General features: G+C 35.4%; 1 protein-coding gene across 1 annotated transcript in view; it reads left to right on the plus strand.

Annotated features, from left to right (window-relative positions):
- Positions 1-14,620, plus strand: part of itgbl1 (integrin, beta-like 1) — a 58,139-nt gene extending 43,519 nt beyond the window's left edge. Inside the window, 1 exon segment of the mRNA NM_001024072.1 lies at positions 14,349-14,620. Within this exon segment, the coding sequence (NP_001019243.1) occupies positions 14,349-14,575 (227 nt within the window). The 3' untranslated portion in view covers positions 14,576-14,620.
- Positions 14,621-20,398: the final 5,778 nt, after the last annotated feature.

The following is a 20,398-nucleotide window of genomic DNA, read 5'->3' on the forward strand; positions in this document are numbered from 1 at the left end:
ATTAGATTAGAAGTATTAGAAGCAGATTAGAAATATGCGTTGACGAGTAGTTGGACTGATATACCTAATAAAGTGGCTGGTGAGTGTATAATAATAAACCTTTTCTTATTGTAAATAATGTTTAGTTATGTGCATAATCATTTCACTTCTTAAGACCACAGTAAAAAACGCAAGTGTAAGAAATGTTTTGTATATCTGCTTGTATGTTTTGTACTGTTTTTAACTAAAAGTGCCAGTAGCCATTGATTTGCATTTTATAAATCACCAAGGACCCCAAAAAATATTCTACAAAAAAAAAAAGCAATATATGCATAGACAAATAATGCTGCAGCTGCTTATGCCATTCTTTGAGCCTGCAGTTTCACTCAAAACAGTGTTTTAGCAGTAATTATACAAGGCCAATCATGTCTCAGTGATAGTTTACTGTTAAACCCAGTAACAACACAAACACTTCAAACAGATGCAGGTTGATGTCTGAACACACAAGACAAATAACAGCTTTTGATAACACTGTGTGAGTCATTTATTTCTCCTTCAGTGGATGGATTATTTAATTTATTCATACTACATCATTTTCAAGACACTGCTATTGAAAACTTCATATATAAATATTAAAATGAGCCACCCTGCAGACTGTATGCATTCAGTCATAATAAGCATGTATATTTGATCAGCTAATTAAGACATTTGACAAAATGCCATAGTTGAAGTAATGTACATCAAATGCCTTTAACCTTCACTACTATGAGGAATCGAAATAAATCTATAGAAAGACCCTGCCCTTGATTATGGATAGAATGATAATTAAATGTGCTCTAATAGTAATGGAAAGAGTGGCATTTGGTGGGCACCTTACAGGCCATACATATTTATCATTTAAAAACTAATTGCAATAATCTTCTAAATTACAGCCTCCTATGAACCAGAAGTTCCAATGGTACTTTTTAAAGGTTTATTACGAACTTAACTGTGCTTCAGATAGTGGTGCTGGGCCCTACATACTGTCTCTGCGTGAGTCTTGTTAGAAAGGAAAAAAACACCACAGTAGATGAATCAGAAATAGCGTGATTGTTCCAAAAGAATTCCATTTCCATAGCTCCCCGCTGCATAAGAAAGTGAAGAGCGATAATAATAGTCTTGTTTTAGTGAGTGAAGTGATAATTTAGCTTTAATAGAGGCTGTGTTCTCTGTGCTTCCATCCCTGTGTTCACTTATAATCTGCAGTAGCTAAGAAGTGTAGATAATATAACTTTTATTTAACATCTCATTTTAAAACTAAAAGAGTTCATGTTTTTTTCTGTAATGGCTGAAAGTACACTATGCACAATTCAACCTACAAGCTGTTTGTTTTACGGTAAATAATAAGTGACACATTTGTTAAGGACAATGTTAATGAACGCAGCCGACATACCTAAAAAAGACAAATGTAAAAATGCAGGCTGGAAGAATCAGTCTGTACATTCTGTAGTAGCTTTTGTGTTTCATTTCTCAAGGCTTTAGCTTGGCATGTTCCCTCTGTAGCACCTGAAATAACAATGAATCTGGCAGCAAGTCTTGCGGTGAAAGACTTTTTTTTTTTTTTTTTTTTTTTTTTTTTAGTACCATGTGTATAAAAAGCTAAATCCGCAAAGGGATTTCTGCCTTGGATATTGGCACTGCAAAACTGTTTGTTCTGGTCTTTAGAGGAACATAGCGAGTAGGATGTGAGTTTTCTCCCTGTAATAAGAAAAGAAATTATTAAATCACAAAACAAAGTAATTAAAATTCATTAACTAGGATTAATTTCTCCTGCTGTACTTTTAAAACATCTGAAATCTGCTTTAACCAAATGGTGGGTTAAATTTTGCCCAAGCTCAATAATTAATTGGCAGGAAATAAAAAAGAAAGAATTCTTGAAAAGCACCCATATATATATATATATATATATATATATATATATATATATATATATATATATATATATATATATATATATATATATATAGCACTGTACGTCATCATTACGCCATCATTACATCATTGTCAAGGAAAGTAAATAAAAGGATTATTCTAATGCATAGATTGCGCTTTTATTCATGTACAAAATTTTGTCATTTTTATTCCTGTGGTATGATAAGCAGTCTTATTTTTGCTTGATATATTATTGCTTGTTTTTTTTTTTTTTGAGACACAGTATATACAGTATAAACACAGCTATAAAAACGTAAAAGATCCAACAAACCCTTTTAGTTAAAATTGATTTATGATCTATAGCTATGTATTTGACTAAAATACAGTATAACCATATTTTCTGTAAACTGCTAATGACAAATATGTATAAAAAAAATCTCAAATCCTGATTTTAATAAAGTAATTTGTTATTCTGACCAACCGTTATTTACTGTATAATAAACAAAAATGCTCCAAATATTTGTTTTTGAAATTTGGAGGAAATAAGTTATTTTATATATATATATATATATATATATATATATATATATATATATATATATATATATATATATATATATATATATATATATATATATATATATATATATATATATATATATATATATATATATATATATAATAACAAATATTACCAGTGCCTGATTCTTGCCATTTTAAGGTCTCTAAAAATATGAAAATGATTTGTTGTTTTATATTTACTGTTTTTGCCATGACAATAATAAATTTGCTATTATAAAGAGCTTAAAATGCCTTCAGCCAATCAGCACTCTCATTTTTCGGCAGCTTCAGTGTTATCCTATATTAACTCAACTCATCTTTGGAAGGTACTCCATCAGCCAAGCAACTCCCATTGAGATGAATATGGCTTTATCCACATATTATAGACCTCCTAGTGTGTACCCACTGGATCTCAAAGCTTTCCCTGAATGCACATTGAATGGATCCCCGTGGCTTTACAGTTGAGCATCAATAATCCATAGATTTACCATCCCTCCATACTGTGAGCATGTGCTATGAGAAGTGGCCAGCAAATGATGATTTATACATCTGTTTACATAGAATTTCACCCATGATTGGAGCTATAGGTCCGCTCGCTGCATCCATTACGCTGACAGCAGGTAATTATCCAGCTTTCCTCCGTTCTAAATTTCACTCCCACAATTAAGAAGGACTGTCAACCTGGCTGAATCAATCCAACATTTACACGGAAAAGCCCCATATCAGGGATTCCCGCACCACACGGCAGCCGCTCCAAGCCTTCAGCTATAAATAGATATGTTGATTTTTTCAATCAGTCTGTGTGCTAGCTGCGCTCCATACTCATGTGCCCATTTTTCCTGGTTAAGAATGATGGCCATCATTGCCAGCGACTCGTGAGAGCTTGTAGAAGACCAGAAAGAAAGCAGGATTCAGCAGAAGAGCTTGTAAATGGCTTTGAGAGGAAACAAAGAGCCAGTTGAGGCGGTGAAAAGTGAAAAGATTTCACATTTTCTCAAGCCTGGAAAATCCTCCAGGAAACACCTGTTCTGACAGAGGTACTGCTGAGGCTGGAAAACCAATTGCTACAGAAGATAAGTAGACACATTTTTTATGAATGTGTCAGCGGTTCCATGGTATAAGCTAACATTTCACATTTAATGCTATCCTTTTTTTACATGCTATAATGCAATATCTAAAAGACATGTACTGTATGCTTGGGTGTCACGTCATTAGACCAGCAACAAACAAGCGATTGCATTGACGGAAGCTAGTAAGTGTTGGTTTTTACACTATTCATTAGCTCACTAATGCACTCTATAGATTACTGTGTGCAGATCCAGTATACAAAGAATGCATCTTGATTAAACATGCACAGCAGCAATCATTTAACACTCCCAGTCGTCTTACGGGAGAGGGAAAAGAGGCCTAATTTGCCACGCAGATGTTGACTGATATCCAGTGTGTTGTAGGAACTGCTTGGCGTGATGAGCGATCTTTTAAAGCAAATCAGCAGAATTAGGGCTGATTGCAATCACTTCCTCTGAGTTTGATAATGGTGGCCTTCTCTGGTGTGCGAGGACCAAGTGGTGTTCTGCACTGGGAGCGAATGTACTATCTGAATGTGTCCAATTAGTATGCATATGCATATGTATATGTATATTTATACGTAGAAACATGCAGCTAAAGGTTGAGCTTTAAAGTCAAATAAAAAAAAATAATAAATGACAAAAAATATAAAATTACGCATAATGCTATTTAAATATGGCATGTACAAACAAATATGTGCATTCATTCATTCATTCTTTCATTTTCCGTAGGCTTACTGTGTGTTCACACCAAAGGCGGTAAGAGCATCAAAGTTTGCTACATTGATCTCATATTTAAAGGCGCCGTTGCAGCATTTCAGCAAATTACTTACTGTGCATTCATACTGAAGGCGGTGAGAGCGTCTAAGTTCGCGGTGGCCTGCCTTGCCACGACGCTGTCTGTCTTCACAGCTCCGGCAGAAAATTCGCTACATTGATCTCGTATTTAAAGGGGTCAATGCATATCAGCAAATCACTTTTAGAAATGCTTTCTAGCATGAAAATGTTGCACACTTTTCATCAAATTCATTTAACAATGGAAGATGAAGTTGTTGTGTGCGGTGTAGTTTTGCTCCACTTATCCAATATGTGTCCATATGTCTGAAATATTCTGAAGCAGCAACGCTGTTTTGTACTGTCGATATAGTTTGAATGAGATATAGTTTGAATTATATATATATATATATATATATATATATATATATATATATATATATATATATATATATATATATATATATATATATATATATATATATATATATACACTGCATATGATGTATATAACAATAACATATTTAATGTATATCCATGTAAGAAAATGGTAAATAATTGGAAATCCAGTGACCGCAATAATCACACCCCAATGATTAAACCTTTGGGAACAACTGTGGTCAAAGTTCACAGGGCTGTGTTCGCTGGACTCTTCTCAAGTGGTGGACTTCTACATTTCGATTGCTTGCTGCTGAAACACGTCATAGCTCATTACCATAAAGTTGACTTGATTTTAACTCTCATTGACGCCTACACAGACGAAGACATCCCGCGCAGCTCCTCACTGCTTATCTCTGCCGGCTCCCATTAAAAATAGATGACTTCCAATTACTTTGACGCTCTCTTTGCTTTGGGTGTGAACGCACATTTACAATCCCGCATAAAAACATACGTTCCAGTATGAAAATGTTAAGCGCCTTTTAAGTTGTTTTGTGTGGTGTGGCTTTGCCTCATTTATCCGAAATGTGTCCAAATGTCTAAAATATCTTCTGAAGCAGCAATACTGTTTTGTACTGTCATATTAGTTTGCATGAGAATCTCGCTTTACAAAAAACATAACTGCACATCAGTAACTGGCCAGTAACTTTTTTCATGTATGTCCCTTTAAGAAAACATTGTAAATAATAGTAAATCTGGCGACTACAATAATTAAATCCTTGGGAACAACTGTGGTTGGAACCAAAGTTTGTGTTCTCTGGAATCCTCTCAAGTGGTGGCCTTTAACTTCAACTTCAGTGGACTTCATGTCGAAATATGTCCTAACTCATTACCATAAAGTTGACATGATTTTAACTCTTGACCACACTGTCAAAGATGTGCCGCTCTGCTCTTCGCCACTTATTGCCACTGGCTACCATTAAAAATTAACCACTTCTGCACAAGACGTTTGGCCATAGGAGAAATGGTCATGCCCAACTGAACCTGATTTCACTCTGGGTTTTTTAATTCTTCACTTTCGTCAAATGGTGAAGTTTTTTTCTTGCCGCTGTCTCCTCTGGGTTTGCTCTTAAGTGTTTGAACTCTCAGCAGTGAATATTAAACCACACTGAACTGAACTGAACTAAACTGAACTTCAACACTGAAAACTAGATTGACACTATTTCAATATAATTAATGATATAATCTTCCATGTGAAGCTGCTTTGACACAATCTACATTGTAAAATATACAAATAAAATATTGACTTTATATTAGTTACTTATAAACTTTTAAAAAATACGTTTGCTGTTTGTTCAAACTACTTATTTAAAATGAGTTGAAACTCATTTGAGTATTTTTTGAGTTGAGTATTTTTTAGACAACTTAATTGTTTCATGTTCAACCCACTTAAATGTGTAAACTTAAAGTTAACTTAACCCTATAGGGTCTTAGGTGATTTTGCCCTAACATTTGTGCTTATTTCAGCTACTTATTATGTAGTACTGGCCAAATTGTATTGTATTTGTATTCAAAATGTAGCTGAAATAAACACACTGAATGTGCCAAAACAAGACTTTTGAGTAACCAGTCTTGTATGCTAGAATGTATACACAGTTTTCAACCACTGAGGGTTAATAAACAAATAACTAAGATTTTTGCTAACTAACTGACTAACTAACTACTAATTTGCTGCTTATAGTAGTTAGGCAGGTTCAGGATGGATTAGGGATGTAGAATAAGATCATGCGAAATACACTGTAAAAATTGATGGATTCCATATCATTGATTTGTGTTGCGGCAACATAAAGAAATTAATAGTATCTGTGATTATTAATAGTATTAATATTATTAACAATAATAACTGTACCTTAAAATTAAAATTAAAATAAAGTGTGAGTGAATTTTAACCCAACTGTATACTCTATTTAACCCAAATTTGAGTAGAAATAGCTCAGATATTTTAAGAGCATACAGGTGTGTGGATGATCGGTTACGAATATGCTGCATGCACAGTGCTGTGTCATTGTGATGTCCTTATGGCTGCTACTGAAGTGAACTAGAGATGATTTCAAATGCCACATCTTAACACAACTCGTGCTGTCCTGCCTGACCTTTCATTTCCTGTGCTGATTGAAAGCCTTCCAAATGTTATGTTTCAAAATTGTCTGACAGAGTGGAAATATCTCAAAAGAAAAATCTCGTAAAGCTACAGTAGCACTTCTCCCCAGATTGCTCTATATTCAATACTAGCAAACGACTGGAAGTGGTGCATTAGGAGCTCATCAAATATTAATGCCTCTTAAAATGTGTAAAGCTCTATGTGCTTACTGTTATCTGGCTTACTTTGTTTGAATTTATATCTTATTATCAAGTAGCTCTAAATAAAGACAAAAAGAGGGACGGCACGGTTGCTCAGTGGTTAGCACTGTCGCCTCACAGCAAGAAGGTCACTGGTTCGAGTCCCAGCTGGGCAAGTTGTCAATTGTGTAAAGTTTGTATGTTCTGCCCGTGTTCGCGTGGGTTTCCTTCAGGTGCTCCGGTTTCCCACCACATTTCAAAGACATTCAGAACAGATGAACTGAATAAATCTGTTGTGTATGAGTGTGTGTATGGATGTTTCCCAATAGTGGGTTGCAGCTGGAAGGGCTTCCGCTTCGTAAAACATATGGAGTAGTTGGCAATTTATTCCACTGTGGCGACTTCTGAAATAAAGTTTAAGCTAAAGGAAAACGAATGAATGAACGAAAAACAAAAAGGGATCTGCTACACATTTAACAGTGTTTTTGAACAAACTGTTAAAGGATCTTTGTACGAGTGTGGGGAGTGTTTGTGTGAGTTTTATTAGTCAATTAGTCAACATATTAGTTATGTTATTTTCAAACAGTGATTGACAGAAATACAATGACATTGGCTGTAACATGAATGATTATAAAGGAAATAGTCTTGGTTGGCCATTAAACTTTCTCAATGAAGTTTTGCACCTATCAGTAATAAAGTGATCTCTGCAAACATATTCTAAAATGAAATAAAACTACAGACACAGCAAGTTGTGCAACATGTTCAAGCCGTGATAAACCTGTTTGAACAATTAAACATTCTTGAAATAATGAAAACACTGAATAATGAAAACAATGAAATTACCAATTTATTAGTGGCTTATTAACTGTTTATTAAGCTATTGGCTGTTTATTAGTTATTAGAAAATACATATCCTGCATGATTTTATTCAAATCCTACCTAATACATAACTATTACCTTTATAACTAATAAAAAAGCAACAAAATTATGAGTTTATTGAGGCAAATGTCACAGTTTATGTTTTTTTTTTATTAACGAGAATTGTGCCTTTAAATAAAATGCGACCAAATATTTATTTGATATTTTTCACATTATATACTTTTTGGGGAAAAAACGACAAACTTTCTGCTTCTTTAAATTTCTCTAATACGCTGTCAAAAATGCAGGGTTCCTCACATTTCATTCATGTTGTCCCAACACAAATTGACTAAGTTAACAAATTTAAGTGGATTAAACATAAAAAAAAATAAGAGGGCTCAAGAAAAATCTCAAGAATTGTGTTATTTCAGTTTCATTCTAGATAAGTAGTTTGTACAAGCAGCAAAATATTTTTGCAGTGTATGATAGGAAGGTAATGTGTATTTGTAAAAGGTAAATGAAATGGGGAGTATGCAATCTGCAACAAGATGAATAATATAATAGTTAAAATGCTGACAAAATGCACACAATTAAGTGACAAGGTGGTCCTTTAAGAGCACAATTATGATATTACAGTTACCATTATTTGTCAGAAAATCATACTGTACTTTAACGAAGTAATAAAAACATAGATAGTTTGATACCAGAATGAATGAATATATTATTATATTATATTATATTATATTATATTATATTATATTATATTATATTATATTATATTATATTATATTATATTATATTATATTATATTATATTATATTATATTATTATGCATTTGCATCTAAAGACCTACTGTGAAAGCATCCACCTCTGGTTGTTCGTGGCTCTTGACATTTCTTAATTGCACTTTTAAAAGGCAGACAGCAAGAAACCTCCTTACCCCCTTTAGCCCCCCAAAAGTCTGATTTGCATGAAGCTCTGTATTTGGCAGGTTCATGCTTCACAAGACACATCAGGATACACTCAGCACGGCTCCAGGACGCTTGTCATTTAATGTCAGAGCTGCCAGTGGTCTATGCAGCTAAACACTGGTGTCTTTACAAGCCTGATTGTCCTTGTCAGGTTTGTGGCACAAGAGTGATCCAGTGCTGGCATACATCTTCAGCAGCCAGGCCAGATATGCCAAAAAATAACTTCAAAATGGCTGTGTCCCAATTCACATTTGTCAAAAATTGTATATGGGATTAGAATTAGTGTGTCCTACATTGCTGGAGTTGTTAGTATTGTGCTGCTGTCGTGTTAAAGAGATTCTAGATGTAATATACTGATCCACATGCAACAGTGAATGGTTACAGATGTTATGTGTATGTGCTTTTAATTTAACCGTGTGTGCATCATAAAAGACACATTTAAATCTTTCTGTTTCTTTCATGTGGACCCAGAAAATTAGGAGTTTAAACTAGGGGTGGGCCAATAAACGATATATCGAATCGCAACAACATTTATGTCAATAACAATGATGAGCTCTAAACTTTTTTACTCTGTATTGATCTAAGAGCCAATCATACAGCAGAAATGTGCAACAATGGGAATCTTAAAGTGTGTTGATATTAAAGATGCACCAAATTTTCAGCCATTCATCGTCCAAAAATATTTTATGATATTTAATGGACCCTCCAATTTTTGTCTTTAGTCATTGTTGGGGTACTCTTTTAAATCTGGAAGCATTAACAACAGATATCGAAATACATATCGTGAAAGTTCAATATTGAAAATAATTATTGAGATTGCATTCTTGCCATATTGCCAGGCCCTAGTTTAAACTGACTTGATATTACTTTCTACTTTTTAAGTTATGTTTTTTAAATTGACTATTTTTGAACTGTTTTGTTTCAGTTTGTTTTTTGCTTCATCACCATCTTCACTTTATATAACTCAAAAATCTTAAACCATTGTTATAGAATCCAAAGTATTTGTTATCAGCTCTAACCAGCAGTGAGAAAAGATTTTGTTAAGAAATCTTCCATGAATTGTTTTTGGGAACAGAAAATAGTTCTTCAACAACATCACTGTGAGAGAAAAAAAAATCTTTTTAACTTGAAAACTTAAGGGTTTTGCACAGCGAAGTCCAAATTGTTTGTATGTGTTTTATTTCATGTTCTTATGCAAAAAAAGTTGTCATGTAAACAAACCTTGCACACTGAGTCTAATGTGTATTAATTAATCCATTACGAAAAAAACGCAAAACGTTTCGGAGTCAGTTTAAGCAATATGTTCTCCTTTCTTCTTCAAAGTAGAAAAAGAAAGAGGAATGGGCTACATATTGTGTTCATCAGATACTGCAGAGGAACGAGAGGTTGTTTTCATGTTTTCATGAGAGGCATGTTTTCCCTGTGTAGGCATGGGTTTCCTCCGGGTGCTCCGATATAGGTGAATTGGTTAAGCTAAATTGGCCGTAGTGTATGTGTGCGAATGAAAGTGTATGGGTGTTTCCCAGTGATGGGTTGCAGTTGGAAGGGCATCCACTGCATAAAACAAATGCTGGATAGGTTGATGGTTCATTACGCTGTAGTGACCCCTCATTAATAAAGGGACTAAGCCGAAAGAAAATGAATGTGTGAGAATTCCAGCTAAAACAGAACAGCTGTCGCCGCTTCCTGCAATGTTTGCTGTAAATTCCTACCTCAGGATTTAAGAACTACAGTCATAATTTTATAATAATGTAACTCTAAGAGATGAATTAGGGGTCACATTATTGGAAATTGATGATGCTGAGCCATTATGATGTTTAACAATTTGGAGAAGCGAGGCTTTTTGTCTTGGCATGGATGTTTCCCAATAGTGGGTTGCAGCTGAAAGGGCTTCCGCTTCGTAAAACATATGCTGGAGTAGTTGGCAATTTATTCCACTGTGGCGACCTCTAAAATAAAGTTTAAGCTAAAGGAAAACGAATGAATGAATGAAAAACAAAAAGGGATCTGCTACACATTTAACAGTGTCAGCTCAGTATCAAAGAGCTGTGCTGGATTATTCTGAAATGCAAAGTTTATTTCAGTAAATCAGTGGAATTTTGATCCATTGCTTGTGATACTTCACACATTCATGTAGGTAAACAAATCTTGAACAGAGACTGGCAGTACCTAAAGTATAGATCAGAGATGCAAAAGTAGGGTCTGCGGGCCAAAGTTGGCCCATTGTAACCTTTGATTTGGCCCACCATCCTATCTGAAAGGAGAGTATGATGGAGAGGGTTGGGGCAAATGAATTTAACACAGAGATTGTCATTCTCTAATTTGACGTTTTTGTTTGTTTTTTGCTGAGCTAGTTAAATACATTGCTGTTTTAATTAAATGTTGTAAATGAGTTTTTAAAATGTAAATACTGTCACTCGATGGATAGAGGACTATGCAGAAGAGATCAGAAAGCAAATCAAGGCAAAACTACTGTAATTCTGTTATAAATTAGATCAGGGGTCACCAATCTCGGTCCTGGAGGGCCGGTGTCCCTGCAGGATTTAGTTCCAACTTGACTCAACACACCTGCCTGGATGTTTCAAGTATACCTAAGACCTTGATTAGCTTGTTCAGCTGTGTTTGATTAGGGTTGGAGCTAAAATCTGCAGGACACCGGCCCTCCAGGAACAAGTTTGGTGACCACTGAATTAGATTCTTTTGTTTTTTACTGTAATAAGTTCATCATATTACCGTATTAGTTCATAAAAAGCAGTGTTTCCTACTCATTTTTAAACATTATTAAATTTAAACATTATTAAACAAGTTTCGTTTTTGGCCCTTCATAAGAAAAAGTTTGAGCACCCCTGCTATAGATATTATAATAGATGGCAGCTGTGTTGACATATTGAAGCAACAGACCGACCATGCTTTCTATTATAATGTCTATCGGCAGTATGTCAAATGTATGGACACAACCAAGCAGCAGCAAAGCAGAGGTGCACCAGTACCTGAATCCAGAATATAGGGGTTCACAACTGTCTGCCACATTCTTTCTTTTTTAATGCACTGTGGTTGTCATAAAGTCATCAGTAACGTAAATGACCACATTCTGTATTTACCTTTTTTCTTGTATGGTGGCTCTGAACTGTAAAAGCATCTCTCAAAGCACTTTTTTTTTGGATGTGAAAAAGCTGGAAAAAAAACTATTTTTTTAATACCAATAAAAGTTTCGGAGCCAGTGTGTCAATATGACTGACACAACATGAGGTCAAATGTATTTTTTAACGTGTGAAAACTACAGATGAAAATTTTAGATTCAGGGTGCAGTAACCTTTAGGGGATACTTTCAAGCTTAACTTCAAAACCTGTTAAAGTGCAATTGGCATGTGTTCCTTGTTTTTGTTCAGAAATGGTTGAAGAATTTTAGTTTTGCAATATAATATACTGTGTAGTAACACTTAACTTTAAGTACCAATTCTCACTATTAATTTGTAGCTTATTACCTGCCTATCATAAGATATTGTCTGTTTCCAAAATGCATATTCTACATGATCTTAATCTACATCCATAATTCTAGTTAATACCTAAATCCTACCCTACTACCATAATCAGCGGTTTAGTAAGGGGGGAAAGGGCTCTGGCAATTTAGAGGTCCAGTGTCGGGTTGTGGAGGGCCCCAGGGATACCTACATTGCTTTTTTTTTGGGTGGTGGGGGCCTTCGTGGAATTTTTGTGCATAGGGCCCGAAATAGCTGGCTATGCCCCTGACCATAACAACTATTAATAAGAAGCAAATTAGAAATTTAATGAGCCATAGATAAAGGCAGATAATGGTTTGTTAATACTGAAAATGCTATCGTAAAATAAAGCATGAATTAATATATGACATTGTGAGAGAATTCGGGTGGCGCTGTGGCACAGTGGGTAGTGCTGTCATCTCACAGCAAGAAGGTCGCTGGTTCGATCATCTGCTTGCCCAGTTGGCATTTCTGTGTGGAGTTTGCATGTTTTCCCCGTGTAGGCATGGGTTTCCTCCGGGTGCTCCGATATAGGTGAATTGGTTAAGCTAAATTGGCCGTAGTGTATGTGTGCGAATGAAAGTGTATGGGTGTTTCCCAGTGATGGGTTGCAGTTGGAAGGGCATCCACTGCATAAAACATATGCTGGATAGGTTGATGGTTCATTACGCTGTAGTGACCCCTCATTAATAAAGGGACTAAGCCGAAAGAAAATGAATGTGTGAGAATTCCAGCTAAAACAGAACAGCTGTCGCCGCTTCCTATGCAATGTTTGCTGTAATTTCCTACCTCAGGATTTAAGAACTACAGTCATAATTTTATAATAATGTAACTCTAAGAGATGAATTAGGGGTCACATTATTGGAAATTGATGATGCTGAGCCATTATGATGTTTAACAATTTGGAGAAGCGAGGCTTTTTGTCTTGGCACCTGCGCAAGCATGGATCCCCAGAGAATTGAACTTGCCGGATGGCTGTCTCTCAAATATTGTGAAGGAATTAATTGTTTCGATTCGGACCAAAGCGCAGTACATGATCAGCGAGGGAGCCATTAATCACACTGAGGCTGCCAGTGCCGCTTTCCCCACAAGTAATGCCACTAACCACTGCAAAAGCATATGGAGATACACTCTTTTCTGTCCAGTGCATCATTTAATGCTCTTATAGGTGTTAAATTATGTGCAAAATTTCAGTTTGTTTCATCAGTACACTTACTTGTCCGTTTTCCCTCACCGAGCTCCACTTGTCGCCAACAGTTGTGTATTATTTGCTGCTGGTGATGGATAACACTATTAGAGCTCTGAAAATGAGAGGAATGTGACAGAAAAGACAGGCGGTTAGTCATAGAATGTTTGGTAAGGGTGTCCGTGCAGGCCTAAAGGAAGGGCTACATGACATCACTCAAGCTAATCGATAAAGGAAAAGTGTTATGACATCACCTGTTGCCGTGGCGACGGCAGCACGCAGCTTTTATCCGCTTGGCAGGCTGAGAGGTTGTCAGACAGGGCGTTGCTTTGTTGTTCTCCTCGCCTGCACCGAGCTGGAGTTGTAGCGGCTGTCAATGTCAAACAACGACAGTGCCACTTTAGCAGACTAATACGCTGTATGATAAGCACAGACTGAGGCATTTGCTGCTTTTCAGAGCATTGAGCTTTTTCAGTTGACCTTCATGGACCAGATCCAAGGTCAAATATATATTCCGGCTGCCTTTACACAAGATCTTGATAATAAAATACTATGGCAGAAATAACCACTTTAAATTCCCAAATAGACATTTAAATACCAATTATCACCATTAACTAGTAGCTTATTACCTGCCTATTATTAAGATATTAGCTGTTTATAAAATACATATTCTGCATGATCATATTCTACATCCCTAATCCTACCTATTATATAAAACCCACCCTACTACTATAATAACTATTAATAAGCAGCAAATTAGAGGAGTTTATTAAGATTCATTGTTCATTTTCTCATCAGAGTGATGTGTATTTGTGTGTTTCAGGGCAGTGTTTGTGTGGTCAGTGCACATGTCACCCACCTGGAGATAAACGTGTGCACGGCAAGAACTGTGAGTGTGACGACAGGCAGTGCGAGGATTTGAACGGAGAGATCTGTGGAGGTAAAACACACACACACACACGCGCACACACACACACACACACACACACACACACACACACACACACACACACACACACACACACACACAGCTCCATAGACAAACAATGATGCTGCTGTTGTTTGGCCATCTCTACTCTAGATGAGAAAAATCCTTAAAAAAAAAAAAAGTTTCTTTTTATCAAAAATACAGTAATACCAAATGTATACTTGTTGTTTAATATCTATTTTAATATATTTAAGATGTTACTAATTCAACTGACCAAAATTTAATACCTTTTACTGATTTTGTCAACATAGGCTCATTCTGTAAACGTAGCCCTATATACATTTCTGGAGATTGTGAATTATGTAGTTTAAAGAACGCTACGGGGCGCTATGACGATATTCCTTTTCGCGCTTACCAGCTGACCGATTACCTCCATATGGACGGCTTTCTGGCTTCTACCCCTTTGTCTAGTTAGCTCGCCATGTATGTTGGTGCACTTGAGACACAGAGAGGAGTTGATCACGACGACAGGGTTCAAGTCCGGCGAAAAATGGTTTCAGAAAGCGAGTAAGGCAAAAACATAAGCCAACAAGTAAGTAACAGGGAGAGAATGTGGTAAAATCTGAAAACGTTGTAAAAATCAGACGAGGGCTTTTCTTTTTCTGAATTTTTTTTATTTTTTATTATTGTTGGTTGAGTTGGGGGAAGTAGGTCAACCTGTGCTTTTTAAAATCTTATTGGTTGAGTTTAGGGAAGGGCGGGTCAGTCGATCGGTTGGTCAGTCAGTCAGTCATTCAGTCTGTCAAACAGTCAGTCAAAAGCGGCCTCTGGTATATCAACGAGAGAACAGAAAGCGCAAATTGAACTCGCAAGAGAAATATAAAATAGCCAACACAATCTCACGGCAATTCGGAACTTTTTCATTTAGTGGCTAATTCGTACAAATTCGTACGATCTAATTCGTACATTTTAGTACGATTTGCGTATCCCCCAATGACGGTTGGGTTTAGGGGTTAGGTGCCACGCCTGCTTTTTAAAATCTTACATTTTCTTACGACTGAACTCGTACGAATTCATACAAATTAGCCACTAAACTGACAAAACGTAAAATACTTACGTTTTCTCGTGAGTTCAGACTGAAATAGCATACACAGTAGCCTCTCGAGGATTTGTGAAAACAAAAACTGCAAAAAAAAAAAAAAAAACATAGTTCCGTATTTTGATGGTCTACAGAAATGTATATAGAGGTGCGTTTTCAGAATTAGCCTGGGTTGGATTTGGTGCTCAAGAAAACATTTGTAGTATTATCAAACTGTTTTTATGCTTTATATTTGTGGAAACATATTTTTAACAATAGAAGAGCCAGTGACCATTGTATATCTACTGTATAGCAGGTCAAATTTACTCATTCATATGCATGACTACTGTTTGTGATATGGCTAAATGATATATTATATCACTGTTTTGTGCCACTGTCTTCACAAAGTAATGTCTAGAGCTATGAAATGATTAATTTCAGTCATCAAATATGATGGTGAGTTAAACCAGGATGCATCGCTCACCCATGATATCAACCCATCTTCACTCATGGAGTTTAGTGTCTCTATTACATGTTTTGCATCCATAATTTGCCTTCTTTTATCCATTGTGACTAAAACTGATTACCGCTGTCTCAGTGGGTTAAAGGCTTTTAATAGCTACATCAATTCTAAAACATAAGCGGCCCAAAAATGACAGCTCAAAAATAAAATACATTCGATCTATCCTGCTTGTAGATATAAATATGCAGTTAGTAATAGTTACTGGGTAACACTTACAATAAGGTTGTATTTGTTAATGTTAGTTATTTTATTTACTAACATGTGCAAACAGCTAATGATACTTACTGTATTTGTTCATGTTACTTAACGTTAGTTAATGAAAAAACAGTTATTCATTATTTCATGTTAACTCATAGTGCATTAACTCACGTTAACAAGCATGACAAAGGGTTTTAAAAAGGCATTAGTAAATGCTGAACTATGATTAATAAATGCTGTAAAACTATTGTTCATGCTTTGTTCATGTTAGTAATTTCATTAACTAACAATAACTAACGAAACCTTATTGTTAAGTGTAACCATTATTGAATGGAATGCATGAAAAACTGCAATGAATAATTGTGTAGAATCAGTGGTGGTTCTAGTGTTAAAAAATCTGCCCTTATTAAAAAAAAAACCTTCATAAATGCTATAATATCAGCCAACAATAATAAATAAACAAATAAATAAATAACACCTTTTTTATCGCTTAATTTCTTCTAAAACATATGTAATATCAACCATTATACAATTGAAATCAGAATTATTAACCCCCCTGATTTATTAGCCCCCTTTTTACTTTTTACTCAATTTCTGTTTAACAGAGAGAAGATTTTTCAACACATTTCTAAACATAGTAATTTTTAATTACTCATTTCTAATAACTGATTTTTTTAAATCTTTGCCATGTGTATAATCTTTGACTAATTTTATTAATCTTTGAATAATCTTTGATCTTTGACAGTAAATAATATTTGACAGACACTTCTATTCAACTTAAAGTGACATTTAAAGGCTTAACTAGGTTATTTAGGTTAACTAGGCAGGTTAGAATAATAAGGCAAGGCATTGTATAACGATGGTTTGATCTGTAGACTATCGAAAAAACTTAAAGGGGCTAATAATTTTGACTCTAAAATGGTATTTAAAAAATAAAAAACTGCTTTTATTCTAGCCAAAATAAAACAAATAAGAATTTCTCCAGAAGTAAAAATATTTTTTAGACATACTGTTAAAATTTCCATGCTCTGTTAAACATCATTTGGGAAACAAATAAAAAAAATTAAAGGCGGTTTAATAATTCTGATCTACATTTTCCTGTCTGATTTAATAAAATTGCAACAACATGCAACACAAAACTCTATCCACTCTATCCGAAATGCATGAGGTTTTTATATAATGATCATGTTAAAGCTTGTGGGTTTAAACATTAAGCCACGAGACTCCAGTCAACCATACAGCACATCATTCAATCGACTCCAAGCATCGACATATTAGCTCCTTTGTTAGGCATTATGATGGAATGTAACACACACTTACAGCATCTGACACTAGGGAACTAATCATGTTATACATCAGGTTCTGCCAAGGGCAAGTAGGTTATTAATATAGAATCAGCATCTACCCTTTATTAGTCTCCCATCTTGGCTCTCAGAACATACACATTATCGATTGGTTCAAGACTTTCACATATGTTTACCTTTATTTAACAGTGATGAAAGCTCATGAAATATAATGTTTACTCAATCACAAATGAGATGTAAGGGAGATTAATGATAGCCATCCTCTAACTTACTTAATCCATGCACGTTTGCAAGCCAGTTGGGTGTATTTTACTATACTTTGTTAGTCAGTGAAAATTCAATGAAAGGAAAATGTTATTCCATCTTGGACTATGTTAAACACTTTTGGATTACTTTTCGATTTCATTATTTAAAATATGTCTTATTATCTGAACTGTTCATTATTTTCTCATTTGAATAAAGAGGCAGTCCTTGGAGAAGATACCTCTTCTATAAGCCTGCCAGAATGATTCATTATCATTTTGAAGTGGATCCTACTTTTCTGGGAAGTTTGAAACATATAGGCAATGAGAGATTCTACAGAGGCCAAATCTTCTCCACTTTAGTCAATTCATTTTAATTGCCATTTTCTAAGGGTATGTGCCCTTGAATAGCAGCTTGAATCATGTAGATCACAGTATGTACTGCACTGTGAGATTAATACACCATGGGAATATTGGCACAGGAAATAATTGGCCCTTTTGCATTACTAGAATTAGTTGACATAGAAACAGACTTTATAGAATCTAATACTTTCACCAGTGGTTTAAAAGCAACACTAAACAAGAAGATCTTCCCAAGCCCTCCAGATGTTTTTTTTTTTTTTTTTTTTTCAGTTTATATGTGAGCATGTTTGTTTTTGTGCTTGTCCAGACAGTAGTGTACAACTGGCTGAGATCTACTTGCACTCCAAGGTCAAGAAGATTATTGCTAGCAATTTCTTCTCCACACTTTCAGAGCTGCTATTATGTTTTTCAGCCACATACCACACAAACACTTGACTTAAAGTGATGGTTAATCAAAAACTGAAAGTCATAACTTCAGTTTCATATTTTTGTATTCTGTGTAATATAAAGGATATTTTAAGGAATATAGAACTGTAACTGTAAAATTGTGTAAAAGCTCATTAAACAGATAAAAAAAAGAAAAGAAATATGTTCTACAGTAGAAAGAAAGTCCTAAATGTTTGCAATTGTTTTATTATTATCATTTTTTCTACCCCCGATGCTGTGTGAACCTAATTACAGTACTTGTTTTTGATTGTTTCTGTTTTCTATTGCTAGTGGTTCCAGATTACATTATGAAATAATAATCAGCATTGGCAGACTGGCTAGGCAATTTATCAATATAAACCCACAAACACACACTCACTGCCAAAAGAATAGAATAGAACAAAAGGAAAAGTGATGGAATTCTATTGCTAAACCAAGGTTGAGCAGACAAGGTTGAACCAGACAGAAGAAAAGAGATTTAAAACAGTAAATACAACAACAAAATGTTTCTAGCCAGACTTTTAAAGCACGTCAGGTATGTGCAGTTAAGAAATCAATCGACCAGAAACATAATTTTACCTGTACTTATCTCCAGATTGCATGTTAACTTCAAGCTGAACACTAGCATAGTGTTGCACGTGTAATTTTTTATTCATGATGTGTTATTAAATTTAAATACACTTCAATAACACTGCAGTTGAACAGAATGCACAATATCAGTGGTTATTGGCTAATAGATATGGGCCTACTGGTAGGCTCAGAAGGCTGTTATTATCCGTTTACAAAGTTAATCAGCCATATATCACATACAGCTGCAGCTAGAAGGAATTATTTCATTTATTTATTTATTTTCTTTTCGGCTTGGTCCCTTTAATAATCAGGGATTGCCACAGTGGAATGAACCGCCAACTTATCCATGCATATGCGCCTGCAGCTGCAACCCAACACTTGGGAAACAACCATACACTCTTGCATTCACACACATACACTACAGCCATTTTAGCTTATTCAATTCACCTATACCATATGTCTTTGGACAGTTGGGGAAACCGGAGCACTCGGAGGAAACCCACAGCAACACGGGTAGAACATGCAAACTCCACACAGAAATGCCAACTGACCCAGCCGGGGCTCAAACCAATGACCTTCTTGCTGTGAGGCGATTGTGCTAGCCACTGTGCCACCATGACGGCCACATCAATATTATTTATTAAATTTGTATTTTATTAACGTCTACCCCTACCTCCAACTCGATCACAGGATTGTGAAAACAGATCTGGATCTGGAGTTTTCTCTATTAGTATAGCTGATTAACCATGTGGATGGATGATAACAGCCTTCTGGCCCACATCTATCAGCTGATAACCACTGATAACACCCATTCAATTCGAAGTGGGTGCTTATTTTATCACTTTCAGCCATTTTAAATTCTATATGCCAGGCTCATTACGTTTCTGGAGAGCGACAAATACATCCCAGAAGGTATGTTTTTTGCAATTTTTGTTTTGCGAATCCACCAGAGGCCACTGTGTACGCTTATTAAGATTGATTGTCATTCGCGCCTGCCTTTCTCACATAAATCAGAGATTCATTTGCGTCACTGACTGACCCGATCTACTGACCCACCCTCCTCCTTCCCTAAACTTAACCAATAGAGTTTTTAAAGGCACAGATTGACCCACCCACCCACTTCTCTAAACCCAACCGACATTTTTTCTTAAAGCAATCCAGAAAAAAAGCTCCCTGATTATAACCACGTTTCCAATTTCACCACATTCTCACTCTGTTATTTACTTGTTTATTTTATTTTT

This window comes from Danio rerio, chromosome 9 (genome assembly GCF_049306965.1).
Source record: "Danio rerio strain Tuebingen ecotype United States chromosome 9, GRCz12tu, whole genome shotgun sequence".
Classification (NCBI taxonomy): domain Eukaryota; kingdom Metazoa; phylum Chordata; class Actinopteri; order Cypriniformes; family Danionidae; genus Danio; species Danio rerio.